The sequence below is a fragment of the Strongylocentrotus purpuratus genome, unplaced genomic scaffold (assembly GCF_000002235.5).
Source record: "Strongylocentrotus purpuratus isolate Spur 01 unplaced genomic scaffold, Spur_5.0 spur5_scaffold_6, whole genome shotgun sequence".
Lineage (NCBI taxonomy): Eukaryota > Metazoa > Echinodermata > Echinoidea > Camarodonta > Strongylocentrotidae > Strongylocentrotus > Strongylocentrotus purpuratus.
The window spans coordinates 60,532,207-60,549,242 of record NW_022145612.1 but is presented as its reverse complement, the minus strand read 5'-3'; the positions used below and the strand labels follow the sequence as shown (position 1 = coordinate 60,549,242).

At 36.5% G+C, this 17,036-nt stretch overlaps 1 protein-coding gene across 1 annotated transcript; it reads right to left on the bottom strand.

The window, feature by feature from the left end:
- Positions 1–3,730: 3,730 nt before the first annotated feature.
- LOC115918313 (protein NEDD1-like) lies at positions 3,731–14,486 on the bottom strand. The gene is made up of 14 exons (XM_030973101.1): positions 14,363–14,486; positions 12,386–12,570; positions 11,719–11,813; positions 10,979–11,095; positions 10,308–10,448; positions 9,275–9,504; positions 8,591–8,792; positions 7,589–7,808; positions 6,888–7,004; positions 6,211–6,407; positions 5,807–5,996; positions 4,981–5,200; positions 4,281–4,347; positions 3,731–3,852 (listed from the first exon to the last, which is right to left on the bottom strand). The coding sequence occupies exons 2-14, from the start codon at positions 12,519–12,521 to the stop codon at positions 3,748–3,750; spliced, it is 2,037 nt and encodes a 678-aa protein (XP_030828961.1). The 5' UTR covers positions 12,522–12,570; positions 14,363–14,486; the 3' UTR covers positions 3,731–3,747.
- Between the last annotated feature and the right edge of the window lie 2,550 nt (positions 14,487–17,036).

Genomic DNA, 17,036 nt, shown 5'->3' with positions numbered 1-17,036 from the left:
ATGAAAATAATAATTGCCATTTGAAAAGGAAGGATTTCAATTTTATAATGATGTAGGCTTTTTATGATGTTGTAACTGTAAGTTGAATGCTGTAAGTTTTTGATGTGTGTGACTTTTGACATGCTCTTCATGGGAACCCTAGAGTCCAATGTGAGTGAAATGTGACATACTTCATACAAGGACTCCTAAAGAGCCATCTGTGTAAGACAATATACAAATGTTAGAAACATGTGCATTAAACAATTTATGATGAAGAAATGTCACTACTTCATTTGAGACTTTTCCTTCTACATATTATATGATTACTAACTGGTGGCAGCGGTGGGATTGATTTTTAATGAAACACTGACAATTAGCTCTTTAGCATGTACATCTATGTGGCATCAGCAAAACATGACTATGACACATGTGATATTGTTTACTACTACAAGGACTGCCTTGATAGACAATATATTCTTTGCCATGTGACCTCATTTTGACAAATCATGTTGCAAGATTATTGGTAAGCAGGACGTAACATGTTCTCGTTAATTATGGTACTACCATTCTAGCAGATAATTACATAAACAACATGCAGAAAAATATTCATATTGTACTCTGCATATCAAGAAGATTCTAGGCTTCTGATTGGTCAAAATTGCATTAATGAAATTCACTTCTGACAAAGTACAAAGTTATTCAATGCTGAAATATGCTTGCGATAGTAGAAACACATGAAAATTTAACATTCTTACACATACAAATCTGCTTTATTGACCACCGGAATAAAAAAATCATCAGTCAAAAAAAAAGTATGAGCATTTGCTTCTCACCGATACCGCACTGAGCCACAAAATTACTCTTTACCGGTAAACTATCCAACAGGAATGGAAAAGAGTAAAACCTAAAGAATGCATTCAAGATATTTAATTTGAATTCTACTACTTTTTTATGCTCTTTCATTTCATATCTTTCTCAATTTGAAGCTCTCACTTAAGATTGAGCATGAATCTTGAATAGTGCATCAAATAATGCTTCTTATAAAATGTTTGCCTGAACATGAATAAGCCACTTACATTTGTATTATTGCCAGAAATAATTTGTCTATACATGCATAGAAGATAGAAGATAGAATAAATACCAAATATGTTCAGTTTTACAGATATATACAGCAATGTCCAAACAATGGCATAGTGCCAACAAATGGATTCAATAGCAATTGTAAGCCAAGCTAGACAAAAAATGCAGGAACTATTTTAAAGACTTTTACATTTCCTGCCATCAATTTCAAATATACAACATCAGTTGAAGCTTGCCAATAATAGAAACTCAAAAACAATCACATCTGCCATGGATGCTCAAAGCTAATATGCACTTTTATATAAAATACTGCTTTGTATAAAATACAGATAACTATTGTAATGACTTGAATCACACTACATCAAAGTCATAGTAATGCCTCTATAAATCAACAGAAACCTCACTCATGAACATCATGGACTGATCTTTTCCTTAGACAAGCAGAGAATGAGATACACATGTACATGCTGCATGAATTTATTGAGCGTCTTTTGAAAAAATGCAAACAGGGAATAAAAACAAATATTTAAATGACATACAAGAGAACTTGATAGTCAAATATTGTGAGCTCATTTTAATCTTGAAATGCAGTTTGTAAACCTCAACAGAACTAGTGCAATCTTCTTCAATCTTTTCAACTATCCCCAAGTACATAGAGCACATATTTTGGCATGACTTAGAAAGAAGACCTCTAGTCTCCACACTGTAGCTCAAAAAACTTCAAGCAAATTATTTCAAGATGCAACAAAATTAAAGCAATGTCATGCTTTCAATGGTGAGTAATCATAACTAATGCTCAAATGAAAGATGATAATGAAAGGCAAAGTTCTGTTGAATTTTGGTCCATGTATTGTAACCTACATATTCACTAGTATGTATGCTTATAAACTACAGTATACTCAGCATTTGAATAAATTCATATACATTGTACATGCACTTGCAAGTGAGTCTCATGAAAAATAAACTGCAGTTCAGTAAAAGAAACTTTTTATTTCCATATAGCAATATGTTAGCTTTGTATCTAACAAGCAATGTATGAATGTGCATGCACAGCATTACTGGCAACTCATGTTTTAATAAAAACGAAAATTATACAACCAACAAAAAATGTAAACATGCCAATATAATCTGAGATATCACTTTCTACAGAAAAAACTTGGACATTCATCTTTCAACTAGCATATCGGAATCTCCTTTTTCTGTGGGCATAGTCAGGGCTATGATACGATTCAACATATGTTTCCAGAGGCTGAGAGCACTGTAGAACCATTCTCATGCTAACTTTGACTTCTGTGATTTGAAACAAAATATCAACTATTACTTTGCCTTCTTTCCCCCAATCTTGACTAGAGTGTTTGAGAAAAATCCACTGACAGATATTCAAGGAGTTGAGGGTTTATTTAAAAGTCAATTAAATTTATGCACAGTGGCAACTCTATGATTACCCATATGAGCATCTTTACATTTATTCAGTATACTCACTGAATCCTGGCTTCTTTCTTCTCTCTCTCTCTCTCTCTCTCTCTCTCTTATCCCCTCTCGACACTCCCTTTCTCCCCCATTCTCTATTTCTCCCCCTTCCCCTTACTCTTTCGCCCTCTATCTCTTCCTTCCCACTATAACCCTCTCTATCATGGCGAGTCAGGGACCAAGTTATTGTCTGTGAACTGTCATAATTCGAAGCTCATGCCTGTATTCAAGTCCAATTTTCTTGGAAGAACAGAGCGATAGTCTCTCCATTGAAGACTTTGTCAACCCACAGATCTCTGAACTGGTTTACTGCCACATCTTGACACTTGTTTTGCAAGGGTTGCACAAGACTACATCATAGGAATACATCCGGTGGGAAAACAATATCAGCCAAACTTTCAGAAATGGAAGCCACTAGAGATGGTTATCTTCGTACCGAGTCCTACTGCGGCACTAATGTCCTTTGGCAAGACATTAACATACATGCCAACATTTGAAAATCAGAAATCTGTACAAATTATGCTATTTTCAAAAAAAGAGGAACAATCCTAACTCTCCTATTCAATACTACAGACAAATTTGTACAGGAAGAGGAACACCTGCATTAAAATGATAATTATCTTCTCCCAAAAAGAGGAATGTTCCTCTTTAATCTGAACAGTTGGCATGTATGCATTAATCTACACTTGCCACTCTCCACCCAGGTGTTAAATGGGTACCGGTAGGAAGGAATTCCTTAAATGCTGTGAGCGTCGAAAATCAGCAGCCTAGCATAGCCGGGTAATGTTGGAGCGCCTTGAGGACCTTGCATACGTGCGCCATATAAAAATCCAATATTATTATTATTATTATTTGCCCTCCACTGCAAGTGATTATCAATTTCCACTAATTGTATTTTCCTCCACCATTTTGAAGTTAAGAATCTTCCTTGCATCCTTAGTGATCCAAGGACATTTACCACACAAAGAAACATCCAATGTGATCATGAGGAAGCTGGCTGAAATGAAAAGCATGCAGAAGGGATTCATCCTCTTGTAATAGCAGTGAGGCATCCAGTGGATCACATCCCATTTGGAGTAAGGTGACAATATCATGACCTTGTGTTTCATGTCATGAACAACACCAGAATTTGCATTATCCAGTGGATGTACTGGCATCTTGCTATCTCTGGTATCAATAGAGGAAGTTACTCCTAGTTTGTCCTGCCGATGGCCGAGATCAGTATTTGTTTTTTAATCTCTTGTTCTCCTCTCGCAAAGTCTCAATCTCTGAAAGGAGGCCCTCGTTGACGGAGTAGCGTTGGAGCAATGCTTGTATTTCAGTCTATGGAGACAAAGGATAGTCATGATAATTGAAAGGAAAGAGTTGAATAGAAATATCTTGATAACGAATCCAGACAAAATTGTAAAGAAGCTCTAATGAGATTTAAAAACTTTTGTTCTTTCCTATCTTTCTCTTCTTCCCATTCTCCTACTCATCTATCAATACCATTATTTTTCCAAAAATCCTATCACTCCCCACTACAAATATAAAAGAAATATCATTCAATTCAAACAATTATCTACATAATGATTCTAGTAATTCTTTGGATCTCCCAATCTGTTTATATAAACATCACCTACACATTTATATGAAAATTTTTAACCAAAATAATTTTAAGTCCATCACAAAAAATTAATCCCATATACAGTTTGTTGAATTAGTTCTTCCATGTCCAATGTACAGTGCTTTTTAATCAAGTGTATACATACCTGCTGTATTTGGAATTGCCTGAGCATTTCTAACTGTAGATTAGTAACATCTCTGTGGATAGCAACCCTGTATTCAAGAACAAAGTAGACATATGACATTGACAATAAAATGTCCACTATTGATCCAGTTTATGGAGAGATATCTATTTCTAAAAAAAAATTACCTAAAAATGGGGAATGTAATATGTCAGCGATCTTGGTACAAACACAAGATATCTGTGTCTATGGTACTAACAGGTTGGGAGAAATTTCTGATTTAATTTGCTACAGGACTTTGAACTTTATCCTGGAGGCGACATTGAAATGTGCTGCACAAAACCACCATTTTCAGTGATTAGACAAAGTAAAAAAATTGCATTAACTTCCTCCTGTACAGAAGTTATGAGTTTCTATTTTGTTCATCACTAACAAAGAGCAAATATGTAACATTCCTATAAGCCAAAAAGAAAAGCAATAATATTGCGATTCCCCCTGTCATATTCCAGTAAAAACATTCATATCTTTCCTGAACACTAGCATTGATGGTGTTTCAAGTAAACAAATTACCTGCATGGCATGTCCTCGCAGTCTTTACCCATATACCAGGATATAAATTGTCTGCTTATCACCAGGAAGGCATTAATATTAATGGACAGTGTGTGAGTCGACACCTTTCTCACTCTGAGCTGACGAATAGGGAGGTAGAATCTTATTATAATACCTGAATTGGTCCAATGATTCTTCTATCAAGTTCTTGATGAAATCCACTTGGAATGTCTGGAATGGGGTATTCTGCAATGAGCTTCCTGCAGCTTCTGTTCCTCCTCCTACAGCTCCTTCATTCATCCTTGTTTCTGCCTCACTACTGGTATGAGGAGGAGGAGCAGGGGACGGAAAGCTTCTTGGGAATGATGTCTTTGGGGGCTCCTCTGGTGAGAAGACTGGATAGAAGAGGAAAATAAGACATAACAGGATAACGTTTCTGTGTCACTGGAGAAGTCTTTAGACAGTAATCAGCATGGGAGAAACCAATATAATATGATAATAATCATAACTGGATTAATATTGTATCTTTCCACAGGATAATAGATGATGTCCCTTGTTTTTTTCATGACTGAAATTTTAAGTGATATTGTTATACATGTACCACACAACAAATTTTTACTCCTATTACAACAATCACTGATACAGTTTCTGCAACTCGATTAAAAACTGGGATGACAGCGGAACAATTTTTTTTTTTTAAAGCTATATAATGTGGCTGCACTATATCTTTCTGTCAGAATGATCAGAATTGAAATAAATTTTTCACATAGATCTAGGTGAACTTTTAAGGTTAGAAGCTCAGGAAGTTAAAGAAGAGGTTCATCTTTAGCCTTTGAATCAACATGACATTAGTCTAACTATAGTGAGATCATTGGAAGCTATTTTATCTACCAACTATATCTAACCTATAAGTAAGTTAGCATGATACAATAATTAAGTGGGATGAGGGTGGGGGGGGGGGGGGCTATTATAGAAATATCATAATTTTTTTTTTGTCTTACCTGGTCTATGAATGGTTGGCGTGGTTACTGGTGATGCTGCCTCCTCCTCTTCCTCCCCTTCCATCCTGGTATCACTGTCCAGTCTGACAGGACGGATGTTGAGGGAGGCTGGAATGCGTCTTGTATCCATGACGGTGGTGGGAAAGGATGTTCTCCTTGGCGAGGGAAGGTCGACCGGACTGTGCAATGGCTACAGAAGAGAGTACAAAAAGCACAAATACATGTAATAATAATGTAATATTATTTTTACATAGGGGCCCATTTTAAGGGTATTGGTATCTACCTCCGGTAAAATCTTCAATGGCAAAGGCTGGAAAACATGAAATTTGCACATGATGGCAAAGCTTACTTTGCAGGCTAAACAAAGACCTTGTAAAAAATTTAAAAAAGAACACAATACTCACCGATCTAAACCTGACGCTATTTGAAGTTGCCGTTGTTGTGCCATTATCTAGACCATCCAAGTTATTTGGAAAAGCTCTCCTAATTGGTCCGAAAGGGCTGGATTCTAAGGCTACTGATCCAACAGGATTTCTCCTTACTGAGCTATCAATACTTGGATTGTCATTTTCTGATGACAGAGGGGAGAATATACCTGCACCTAAAAGATGGAACAACAATTAAGATTATTTCATTACCATCGTAGTTTATGAATGATTCCAGTCTTCAAGCCCAGTGGCACAAGCACATTTTGGTATTTACACATACTTATGTTAACTGCATGTAATATTAAACAATTCAAAGTTACTGTATCCCTTTTGCAGGCCAAAAATATAGAATAATTAGTAAATGAGTACAATGTTATATGGAAAAATAGACTATTTAGGGAAAATGGCCTCGAAGTCTCCCACTCAAAACATGAGAATTCAAGTTGCTGCATTTTATTATTTGTATAAACCACAACAGGATAAATAAAATAACCAAGAAAATATTAATTTTGAATTTTGCTTCAAAATAAGAATCAGAGACTCAAACTGGCTAGAAAGCAAAATAAATACTGTAATGTGATGCATGCTCAACATAGTCTCAGTCTGTGTACCTCTAAAGGAGAACATATGCACTTATTAAGAATAGTTCTTACCAGGTAAGCTGTTACGTCTTTGTTGTGTCTCTGCCTTGCCCATAGTCTCTGGCCTATCATCAGTTACAGAGTTGGGACCATTCCTGACTGATGTCCTAGCTGTGGTCGAGTCACCTCCTGTTTCAATACAAATGTCCATTTAAAATTTGTTAAGAACTGCTTATGATACAATAAAGGAAATCCTGTCTAACACATGATGTCGTAAATCACAACAAAAGAAAAAAAAAGAAAAGAAAGGAAAAACAAGAGCTGCAGCATATCCATATCATCTAAAGTGAAAGTGAATGGCAGATCAGATCGAAAAATAAGTAGCTGCACCCAGTAAAGTCCCTATGTTTAATCACTTTGTGTTGTGTGTTGTAAGATATAGGAAATGCACTACATTTATGTCATTTTAATTTGCCGCTGAGATTTATATGCATCATGTGTGAATGAGACTTCAGGCAGCTCTTATGAGGACTCTTCGTTACAGAGAAAAAAATCTACTGAACTAAATCTTTCAGGTCTACATAATGTGATCTGATTGCAATAAAATTCAAATTGATAAGATATGTTTTTAATGTTAAATGTTGAGTAATCTACATTCAGACAGAATGAGTTACCTAAAGTGTCATAATGAGGATACAGAAATGAGTCAAATATCAGGTAAATTAACAACCAATTCATCAACCATAATCTCAAATAAAGAAATCTAATCTCACCTTCTCTGATTGGTGAGATGATATCCATATTGTCCATCTGCTCATACCGTGGAGAAGGATCACCGTTGGTCCTCTCATTGAGACTCTCCTTAGATGCCTTCACATTATCAGGAATGGATGATGTCGGCTCGCTGGGCTCGTGCATCGGTATCGAAGAGGTGGACGATGACGACTTCTTGTGAGAACCTGCTGTTCTTGATTTGCTGACTGGCCCATTCACCTTGAGGAAAATCATGGTTAGTAAAATGGAGTCAATTATTAAATGTAAAATTATTAAATATTTCACTTAATATATATTTTACACTACTTTTCATAATATTCAGTATTTTTTCCTTCAATCGACCATATCATTTTTGCATATTTTTTTCAGAATCATAATGACAATATAGAAATGAGTAAAAATTATCAAAATATACTGATTTGAGGGTCTCCCTTTTCCTAAAGCGTGACTGCACTACTTGTAGCTACTTGCTCCCTCTGTATAGAAAACAATGCCTAATCGGTGACCATTGGTCCCCCATGATCCTCTTTTTCTTATGTTAATTGAGAGCTGAGTTGATGAGATAACCACCTGTCCAGTGACCTTGCAGTGTGGTATAATCTCCCCCTATAAACTAGACCAGATAAGCTTTAAATAGTCAAATCAACCTGTATGCTTATATTTTTTTTATTCACAATCAATGTCAGTCTACATACTCATGGCTTGGTCAGGTCAATTTCTATCAATTTAGATTACTCAACATTTAATATTAAAAACAGAACATTTGTAAGCCCTAACAACAAACCAATCATGTTTGATAGTTGGGCTGAATCTCACTACAGTCAAACAACTTGAGTTTTAAAATCAAGGTTCCCCACCACACTTTACAGTTGTGAGTTTGCCATGTGGCTTTTGCATACAAACTTACTGAAGAAACTGAGTACTTGTTTGGATGTGAAAGGTCAGTACCCGGACAGAGATAATCAGATATGCATTGTACACATCTGAATCAAACCACCTACCTTAGGAGCTCCATTAGCATATTGGAATCTTATAGCCTGTACAGAAGACTTGTGAGCGTTGAGTGTTTTGAGAGGGGCAGATCCCATGCGTAGATCAAAGACATAGATCTTGCCCCGGGTGGAGCCTGCTGCTAACGTTGCTCCATCTTGCATGAAGGACAGTGATGTGAGAGGGGACTCAACGGTCATCGTCTTGATCACACTATAGAAAAATAACCAGGTATTGGGTATTAATGTCATGTTTTCTAAATTGTACATCAATCTTTTCTTGATTAAAATGGTATTGCAATTTTTGCCAAAATAAGAAATAAATGCAACTCAAAAGCTGATGTTATTTAGTTACAAAAATATGAACATGATGCACAATAATCAAATTATGTCTAACGTCAAACAAGATATCATACCATCTCAGAGACTTCATATTCGGGGGGGGGGGGGGGGGGGGGGGGGATACATGGACATGTCATATGTGCAAACCAATATAACACATTCCTTACTTCTCATAACTTCTAGCAACTCAAAATCACAACTTAATCTCATTTGTAAGTATTGTATCACTACACTCATGATTTAGAGCAAATGGGCATAAAACATAGCCCATGTAAAAAGGGACATTATACCCAAATACAACACACTTTTCAAAACACATTCAGCAGATGTAAACTATTATTAAAAGAGACTTGCCTTCTGCCATTAACGTCATAACAGACCACCCTCTTGTCAAGACCGGAGCTGGCGAGAAGGAGATTATTGAGCGGTGAGAAAGACAGGGCTGTGGTGGGTGCATTGTGAGCATCGCTGAATGATGTGACCAGCTTACTAGTGTTGGTATCCCACAGGGTTAGACTGCCATCATCTGAGGCAGCAGCTAGGAGAGACTTCTTGAAGAAGGAGTACCCGACATCCCGGATTGTCTGTGAAAAGATAGGTGAATGGGTGGATGGATTGAATGGGTGGATGGATGGATAGAAGGATTGATGGATAGATGGATGGATGGGTGGATTGGATGGAGGGATGGATAGATGGATGGATGGTGGATTAATGGACAAATGGATGGATGGATTGGTGAATGAATGTGTGATAGAAAGAATGAAGCATATAAAGATATGGTAGGCACAATATTAGAAACGGGCAAGCCACTGTACAAAAATATACAAGAATCATCATAACATAAAAAATAGGAAAAATCTACAATATGGCAAGTTAATAATAAATATGGAAGATAGAGATCACTTCAAATCTGAAAGCTGTGCATGAGTTGATGCTTCTCCACTCTCTTCTTCCTTCATAGAAAACATACACCAGGTTTCTGTACCATTAAGAGTTGGGATTGACTCAAATCCATCGTAATTTTTAATCAATCGCAACTTATAATTAATCGCAACTTGTAATTAATCGCAGCTGTGTACCTAAGAGACAGAAGTTGTGATTTGAATCAATCGCAGCTCTATATAATACAGGGCCCACAATCAGCTTTTTGAATACCTTGTAATTGGAAAATCAGGGGTCCCATTTGCTAAAGAATAGTGACTGATCGGAATCAAGGCAAATTCATCAATCAATGATTGTGCATTGATTAACTACTGATTCATGAATTTATTTCAATTCAAATTAACTGCAATTCAATATTAGATCAGCCTTGGTAATAAGTTTTTTTTAAACATAATTTGAATGACTAAATAGCTGACTTCCTGTCATGATGTAAGTGAGTGCCTACCTGTCCATTGGATGCAACCATAGGGGAGCCAGGTTGACCAGATACTACATTGTGAAGTAAGATCTCTCCACTCGCCGACCCTGATGCCAGGTAGGAATCATTCCAATTGAACAGCACACAGCTCACACTGTCTCGATGCTCCTGTAACATGCAGAAAATTAGTAGATTGTTTCATCAATTCAATGGCTTTAATCCATTCGCTAATTTGTTTTGATTTCTCTGTATGATGATTTACACATTTTCTTTTAAACAAATAATTGTACATCATCAACAACAACTACCGGAAAATACATTACAAAAAAATAAAAAATGAGGGAAAAAAAACAGGTCACAAAGATAATGCTAAATGCTCCTAAGTAAGAATGGAAGTCTTAGCTACACCATTGACACCTTATATCATAGCATAACTAATATTGACTGCTCTGTGGGGCAGGGTTGAAACTATTTTTAAATGGGAAGGAAAATTTACTTGTCAAAGACCATTGGACATGTCTAACTTAGCGTATCTATTGTTAACTTCAAGACTAACTATTTTGTCCTTTCCTTGTGCAAGTAGAACTATGCCCGGTCAATATTTTTTTGCTATATTGCCCAACATTCTGTAGAAAAATTCATGCCTGCAGTTTTGACCAATCAAAGACCTAGACTCTTCATATACAGTATATAAATACCTTGTATGTCCTCTTCAACTTTTTGTTCTTGAGGTCCCATATGCTGACCAGCTTGTTCTTGCCTCCACAAACCAGGTAACGTGAGGTTGAGTTCATAGAAAGACATGTCTGCTTCTCCTATCATATGAGAGTTTAAAAGAGATAAAAGAAGTGGAATTCACACTGCTGTTTGTATTTTACTTACGCATGACAGTTTTTTTTCTATCAAATATCAGTGTTTCTGCTGAGGAATAAGTTGACAAATTCACAATATAACCTTAAATGTGCATATAACAGTAGTATTGGAACCGCTAACGAAAATTGTAAAGACGGCTAATCCTTATCATTATCAGCAATGGAGAGTTGTAGGGCTTATTCGATTTGTTTTTTAAAGGATAAAATGTACCCTATCACCAACAAAATGGTCATTTAAGTCACTTCTTGGCCCCAAAATGACAATTTGTATCGATTTTTGTCCAAAATCAGACCAAATTTGTAGTCGGAATCAATTGATGGGTTGGTTTTGACATCTGAATTCAATATAAAATTGTGTGCGCTGATGTCAGAACACAGTTCAAACCACTTTGGTCGTTTCGATCGGTGGCTAGGGTTTGCTGCACTCAACTGGTTGAAACATGTTGACTGGTGAGCTGAAAAAGTGACCTTGTAGTGGCCTAGATAGTGAGGACAATGTTAAATGTGAATGCTCTAGTGTTACACAATAATAATTATTCTTTTGTCAGGCAGTCTAAATATCTTACCCCAACTGCAAGCTCAATAATATTTGTTGAAAGACTCTTTCCGTAGGAGAGTACAATCTTATCCCCAACTGATGATGCACTGGCCAAGAGTTGATGTGAAAATAATAGTGTGTCAAGGAACATCATAGAGTACATAATTTACATGACTTATTTGAGGTGCTATTCAGAGTTTCAATGAATAATGATTTATAGTGTAAGATTGAAAAACGTCAACACTGATGAAAAACTTTACCGGGTTTAACCCCATCAAAAATCTCTGGCGTCCCATCTGCTGACTATATGAACACTGTTAGGGTTTAAATTGAAGTGTGATCATTAATGATTCAGATTAGCTTAAAATTTACAAGCCAAGCAACCTTAAGCATGCTTTCAGTTTTAAATTCATCACAAATTAAATAAATAACATGCTACATCTAAAATAATTCTGTTGTTTGCTTCAGGGAAGAGAAATGCAGGGTGTGTGACATTCCCTTGTTCTATTTTGCCTGCATTCCTTATGATCATGTGAATTGTCATTATATGTTTACAATGTAATGATCAAGCACCTCGGTTTATTATGCACTCAATAAATCTATCTTTATTATTATTATTATGGATTACATGTCAAGATTTTTGTCATACAAAAATATAAGTTAGATAATAACTGTTCAAAATTAATAAAGGATATTGTTCTGACTCCAGCAGAGGCTTGAGATGGGACCTGCATGCGGTGAAAACAGTTGCTGAGGAGTTGAGCTGGAGAGGTCCCAAATTTTGATGTCATCTCCACCAGATGCAAACTTTATTGGTCCCTCCTCCATCATAAGTCATCAGAAAGACCCACAGGGTACACCTTAGAGCTAATCTTGAGCTCTGGTATGGGAACGGTATGACGAGAGAACATGGAAATAATTCATTTTGGATTGTTTATCCTGCATTAGATTGATTAATTGTTGAACACGTAAAATAAAAACAAACTCACAAAAACTCCCTGGAAATCATCTCCAACAAAAATAACAACCTGTGTTAAGCACATGGTGTCGGGCCTACTTACTTTGATTTCCTCATCTTTCTATGCTCATTACTTGGCCCCTATACATTTTCTACCAAAACACCGTTTGGCACATGTCATTTATTTGTAATCTTGAACATTCAGTAGGCCTGTCTTCTTCTGCTGGAGGTCGCCAAATAACCCGCTATTTTAACTATCCCGAGCGCAAATTAGCCAGATAATTTGCGTCTTCATCAGCCCCAATTGCAATTAGCGGGATATTTGGTCAAGAAAATATCCAGAGAAATGTTGGTCTTGTTTCCAAAATATCCCGCTTTTGGGGAAATATCAGGCTAATTTGCGCCCGTCTGACGGCCTGAGCAAGTTTGTAATGAGTGTATTGGTCTGGTGAAGTCATAATACAAAACACACACACACTCACATGTGCTTTAACACTTTTTTTTTAGAGGAGCAGGAGAAAAAGATGAATAGGAGAAGAAAGAGGAGGAGGAGGAGAAGAAGAAGAAGAAAGAATAGGATGAAGAAGAAGTTGGAACCTAAGAAGAAGAAGAAGAAGAAGAAGAAGAAGAAGAAGAAGAAGAAGAAGAAGAAGAAGAAGAAGAAGAAGAAGAAGAAGAGAAGAAGAAGAAGAAGAAGAAGAAGAAGAAGAAGAAGAAGAAGAAGAAGAAGAAGAAGAAGAAGAAGAAGAAGAAGAAGAAGAAGAAGAAGAAGAAGAAGAAGAAGAAGAAGAAGAAGAAGAAGAAGAAGAAGAAGAAGAGAAGAAGAAGAAGAAGAAGAAGAAGAAGAAGAAGAAGAAGAAGAAGAAGAAGAAGAAGAGAAGAAGAAGAAGAAGAAGAAGAAGAAGAAGAAGAAGAAGAAGAAGAAGAAGAAGAAGAAGAAGAAGAAGAAGAAGAAGAAGAAGAAGAAGAAGAAGAAGAAGAAGAAGAAGAAGAAGAAGAAGAAGAAGAAGAAGAAGAAGAAGAAGAAGAAGAAGAAGAAGAAGAAGAAGAAGAAGAAGAAGAAGAAGAAGAAGAAGAAGAAGAAGAGGGAGAAGGAAAAGGAAAGGAGAAGATGATGAAGATCAAGGAGAAGAAAGAGAAGGAAAAGGAGAAGAAAAAGAAGAACAAGAAAGAGGAGAAGGAAGAGAAGAACAACAAATAACACTTACAGAAACAATAAAATGAATAACAACGTTTAAAAATGTTAACATGAATATGTATACGATTATGAATATGATGACAGTGCAGTGAAGAGTGAATTCTTCACATTCAAATTCAAATTTCAATCAAGACAATGATTCATACTTAACTTAAGCTTCAAGTTAAATGTGAGGGACTAGGTTATGTTTTCAACAATGAGTAATTTAATATTTGTAGGTGATATTCCACGTTTAGTCCTAGAAACAGTAAAACATCTATTATCCATTAACTTATCGGTCTAGATCTAGATCTAAATTAGTATTTTTACTAGAGACAGGGGCCGGACACGACAACAATTACAACGAGTGGGACTGAATTGTGAGAAACGCATATATCCGCAATGAACATCTTCTAGATAGCTGTTAATTAGAATATTTTGCTTGGAAAACAATTGAAAAATAAACACTTAACAACATTATAAACGTATTCCAATATAACATTTTGTTTCAAATATAATTTTTGTATTGGCACTTACATGAAATTTCGTCTGATTCTTGTTTGGAAATCAAAATATTGGCCGACCGATCTAAACTTTGCGCCAAATACGGTATTGGCAATATATAAATAAAAGGAAAAAGTGAAAGCCTACGAGGCAATAATGGAAGTTTAGCAAGAAAAAGAAATACAAACGAGAGAGAGAGAGAGGGGAAAATTTGAAGAAGGAAAACAAATTATTATAATTATGTATAAAGGATAATATAATTAAAAGGAGAGATAAGGAAATTAAATAAATAAGAAAGGCTTACGGATAGATGAGTATAGTCTTCTTCTTCTTCTTCAAGATAATCTGCCTCAGAAGCGGATCTAGAGGGGGGGTTGGGGGGGTTGCAACCCCCCCCAAAAAAAAATCCGGGGACCATTTTTTAAAATCTTATCTTTTTTTTTAAACTTGTAATTTTATTTTATTCTATTTCTATGTATTTATTTCATTTATTATTATTATTATTATTATTATTATTATTATTATTATTATTATTATTATTATTATTTCTTTTTGGGGGGAGGGGGGGGGGGTTGGGCGAACAAATGTCACAGAGTCCCTTGCCCCCCCCCCCATCAGCTTTTTTGAGGACACGGGCCACCGCCGAAGTGACAAGCTAGGCCAGCGTTGCCGATTCTCATCCCCAAAATCCCCACATTAAAAAAAAAAAAAAAAAAAAAAGGAAAAAAAAAAGGAAAAAAAAAAAAAAAAAAAAGAAAGAAAAAAGAACGCACGCTGGAGAGAAACCCTTTCAAGAGCAAATATTGTGAGAAGATATTCAACTCATCTGGTAACTTAACCAAACACATGATAACTCTGGATATAACTGTGTATTTAACTGTTACTTGATTTAAAAGACGTTATCATGCACTGCTTTTTATGGTCTCCATTGTGTTAATAGATGCCAGGAAAACATCACTTACGGGGTTCAAATAAACACCCCAAAAAAATCGGGTCGCCGCTTCGCGGCTCGTGGACGATGCTCCGCATCGTCATTATTGGTCAACCCCCCCCCTGAGCAAAAAGCTAGATCCGCCCCTGTGCCTCCAATACTGAAGATTATATATGCATATAAGAGATTTATGCATGAAAGTTTAGATTTAAAAATGAAAACTAAAGAAAACGGGTTGGGTAAAACATAAATGAATATCACAAAGTTAAGGCTGATATATAATTATTATACAATATATGGGATATCCAGATGTAACTCTCCCTACGTTAAGAAGTTATAAACGAAAAGAAAAACAAACACAAAATTAGGGGTCCTGCATCTCATTCACTGTCAGTGGCGGATCCAGGGGGGGGGGGGCCGGGGGGCCCGGCCCCCCCTTGAGAAAAAAAATCATGTAAAATCACGTGATTTTTACCTTTTTTGGGGGTTGGCCCCCCCCCCCTGGCGCTCAAGGGGGAGGGGGGGGGTGCAAATTGAATTTTTTTTTGAGGATAAAAAAAAAAAATGTGCTCACTACCCCCCCCCCCCCCCCCCCCCCCCCCCCCCCCCCCCCCCCCCCCCCCCCCCCCCCCCACTGAGCGACTTTTCGGCCGGCGCGTTTTTCAAATTTTCGGGAGCAAAAAATAAATAAAAAAAAAATAAATAAAAAATTGTGCTCTGTACCCCCCCCCCCCCCCCCCCCCCCCCCCCCCCCCCACTGAGCGACTTTTCGGCCGGCGCGATTTTCAAATTTTCGGGAGCAAAACAAAAAAAAAGTTGGGCCCCCTCCCCTAAGAAATCCTGGATCCGCGCCTGTTCACTGTAAGTCATTTCCGACTCCCCGCAAGTAGAAATGTAGAATTATATGTGATTTTGCAAGTATGAGAAAGCATTATAATATAAATAATGAAATAATAATACAGGATAGGCCTACAGCTGAAAAGCTGAGCTGTAATAACTTTCTTATAAAAGGAGGAGCAATTGCTCCCATAAGAAATATGGACTCACAATGTCCCATATTAACATTGGATTTTCTCTTCCCCCCCCCCCCTCCTCCTCCTCGGCCTCCTCCACTGAAGATTGATCAATGGCCTGCACTTTGTTTTAACTAGCCCGGATGGCCTGATAACAAGCTGATTATACCTCATCTTCATCAATAGTATACTACAATTCTTCAAGATAAACATCTGAAAACCCTATTCTTCTGAATTTGTTTATAGACTAATTAGCGACAGCACTTTGAAGGTCTATCTTCTGGAAAAGGAACTAAATAAATCAAGTTTTAAAATGTTTATTATCATTATCATTGATATTTGATATAATCATTATTCTAATAATTAGTATATTATCATCATCATTGTTACCATTACTGTTATTATTATCATCATCACTGGCATCATTATTATTATCATTATTATCGTTATCCACCTGAGACCATGATATTTCTCTTCATGAGCTGCAGCAATATATGCATCTCATTTTTAAATGAACGCTAATCAGCCAAAGTAAATATTCCTCAAAGATGGGCATCCGTGAGGCTTGCTAAGTATTTGGTGGCCTACAGTCAATGTCAATGTCTCAGACATTCTGCATGCATTTGATTATTTGAAGTTCAGAAAAAGGAAAGTAATTGTGTGAAGCTATACTTCATAGGCCTATAATATAGCTCATCAGAAATTATCAGGCACAAAGAATATAAGAGCAGTGTTTATTTAGTCTTCATATATAGAGGAAGTG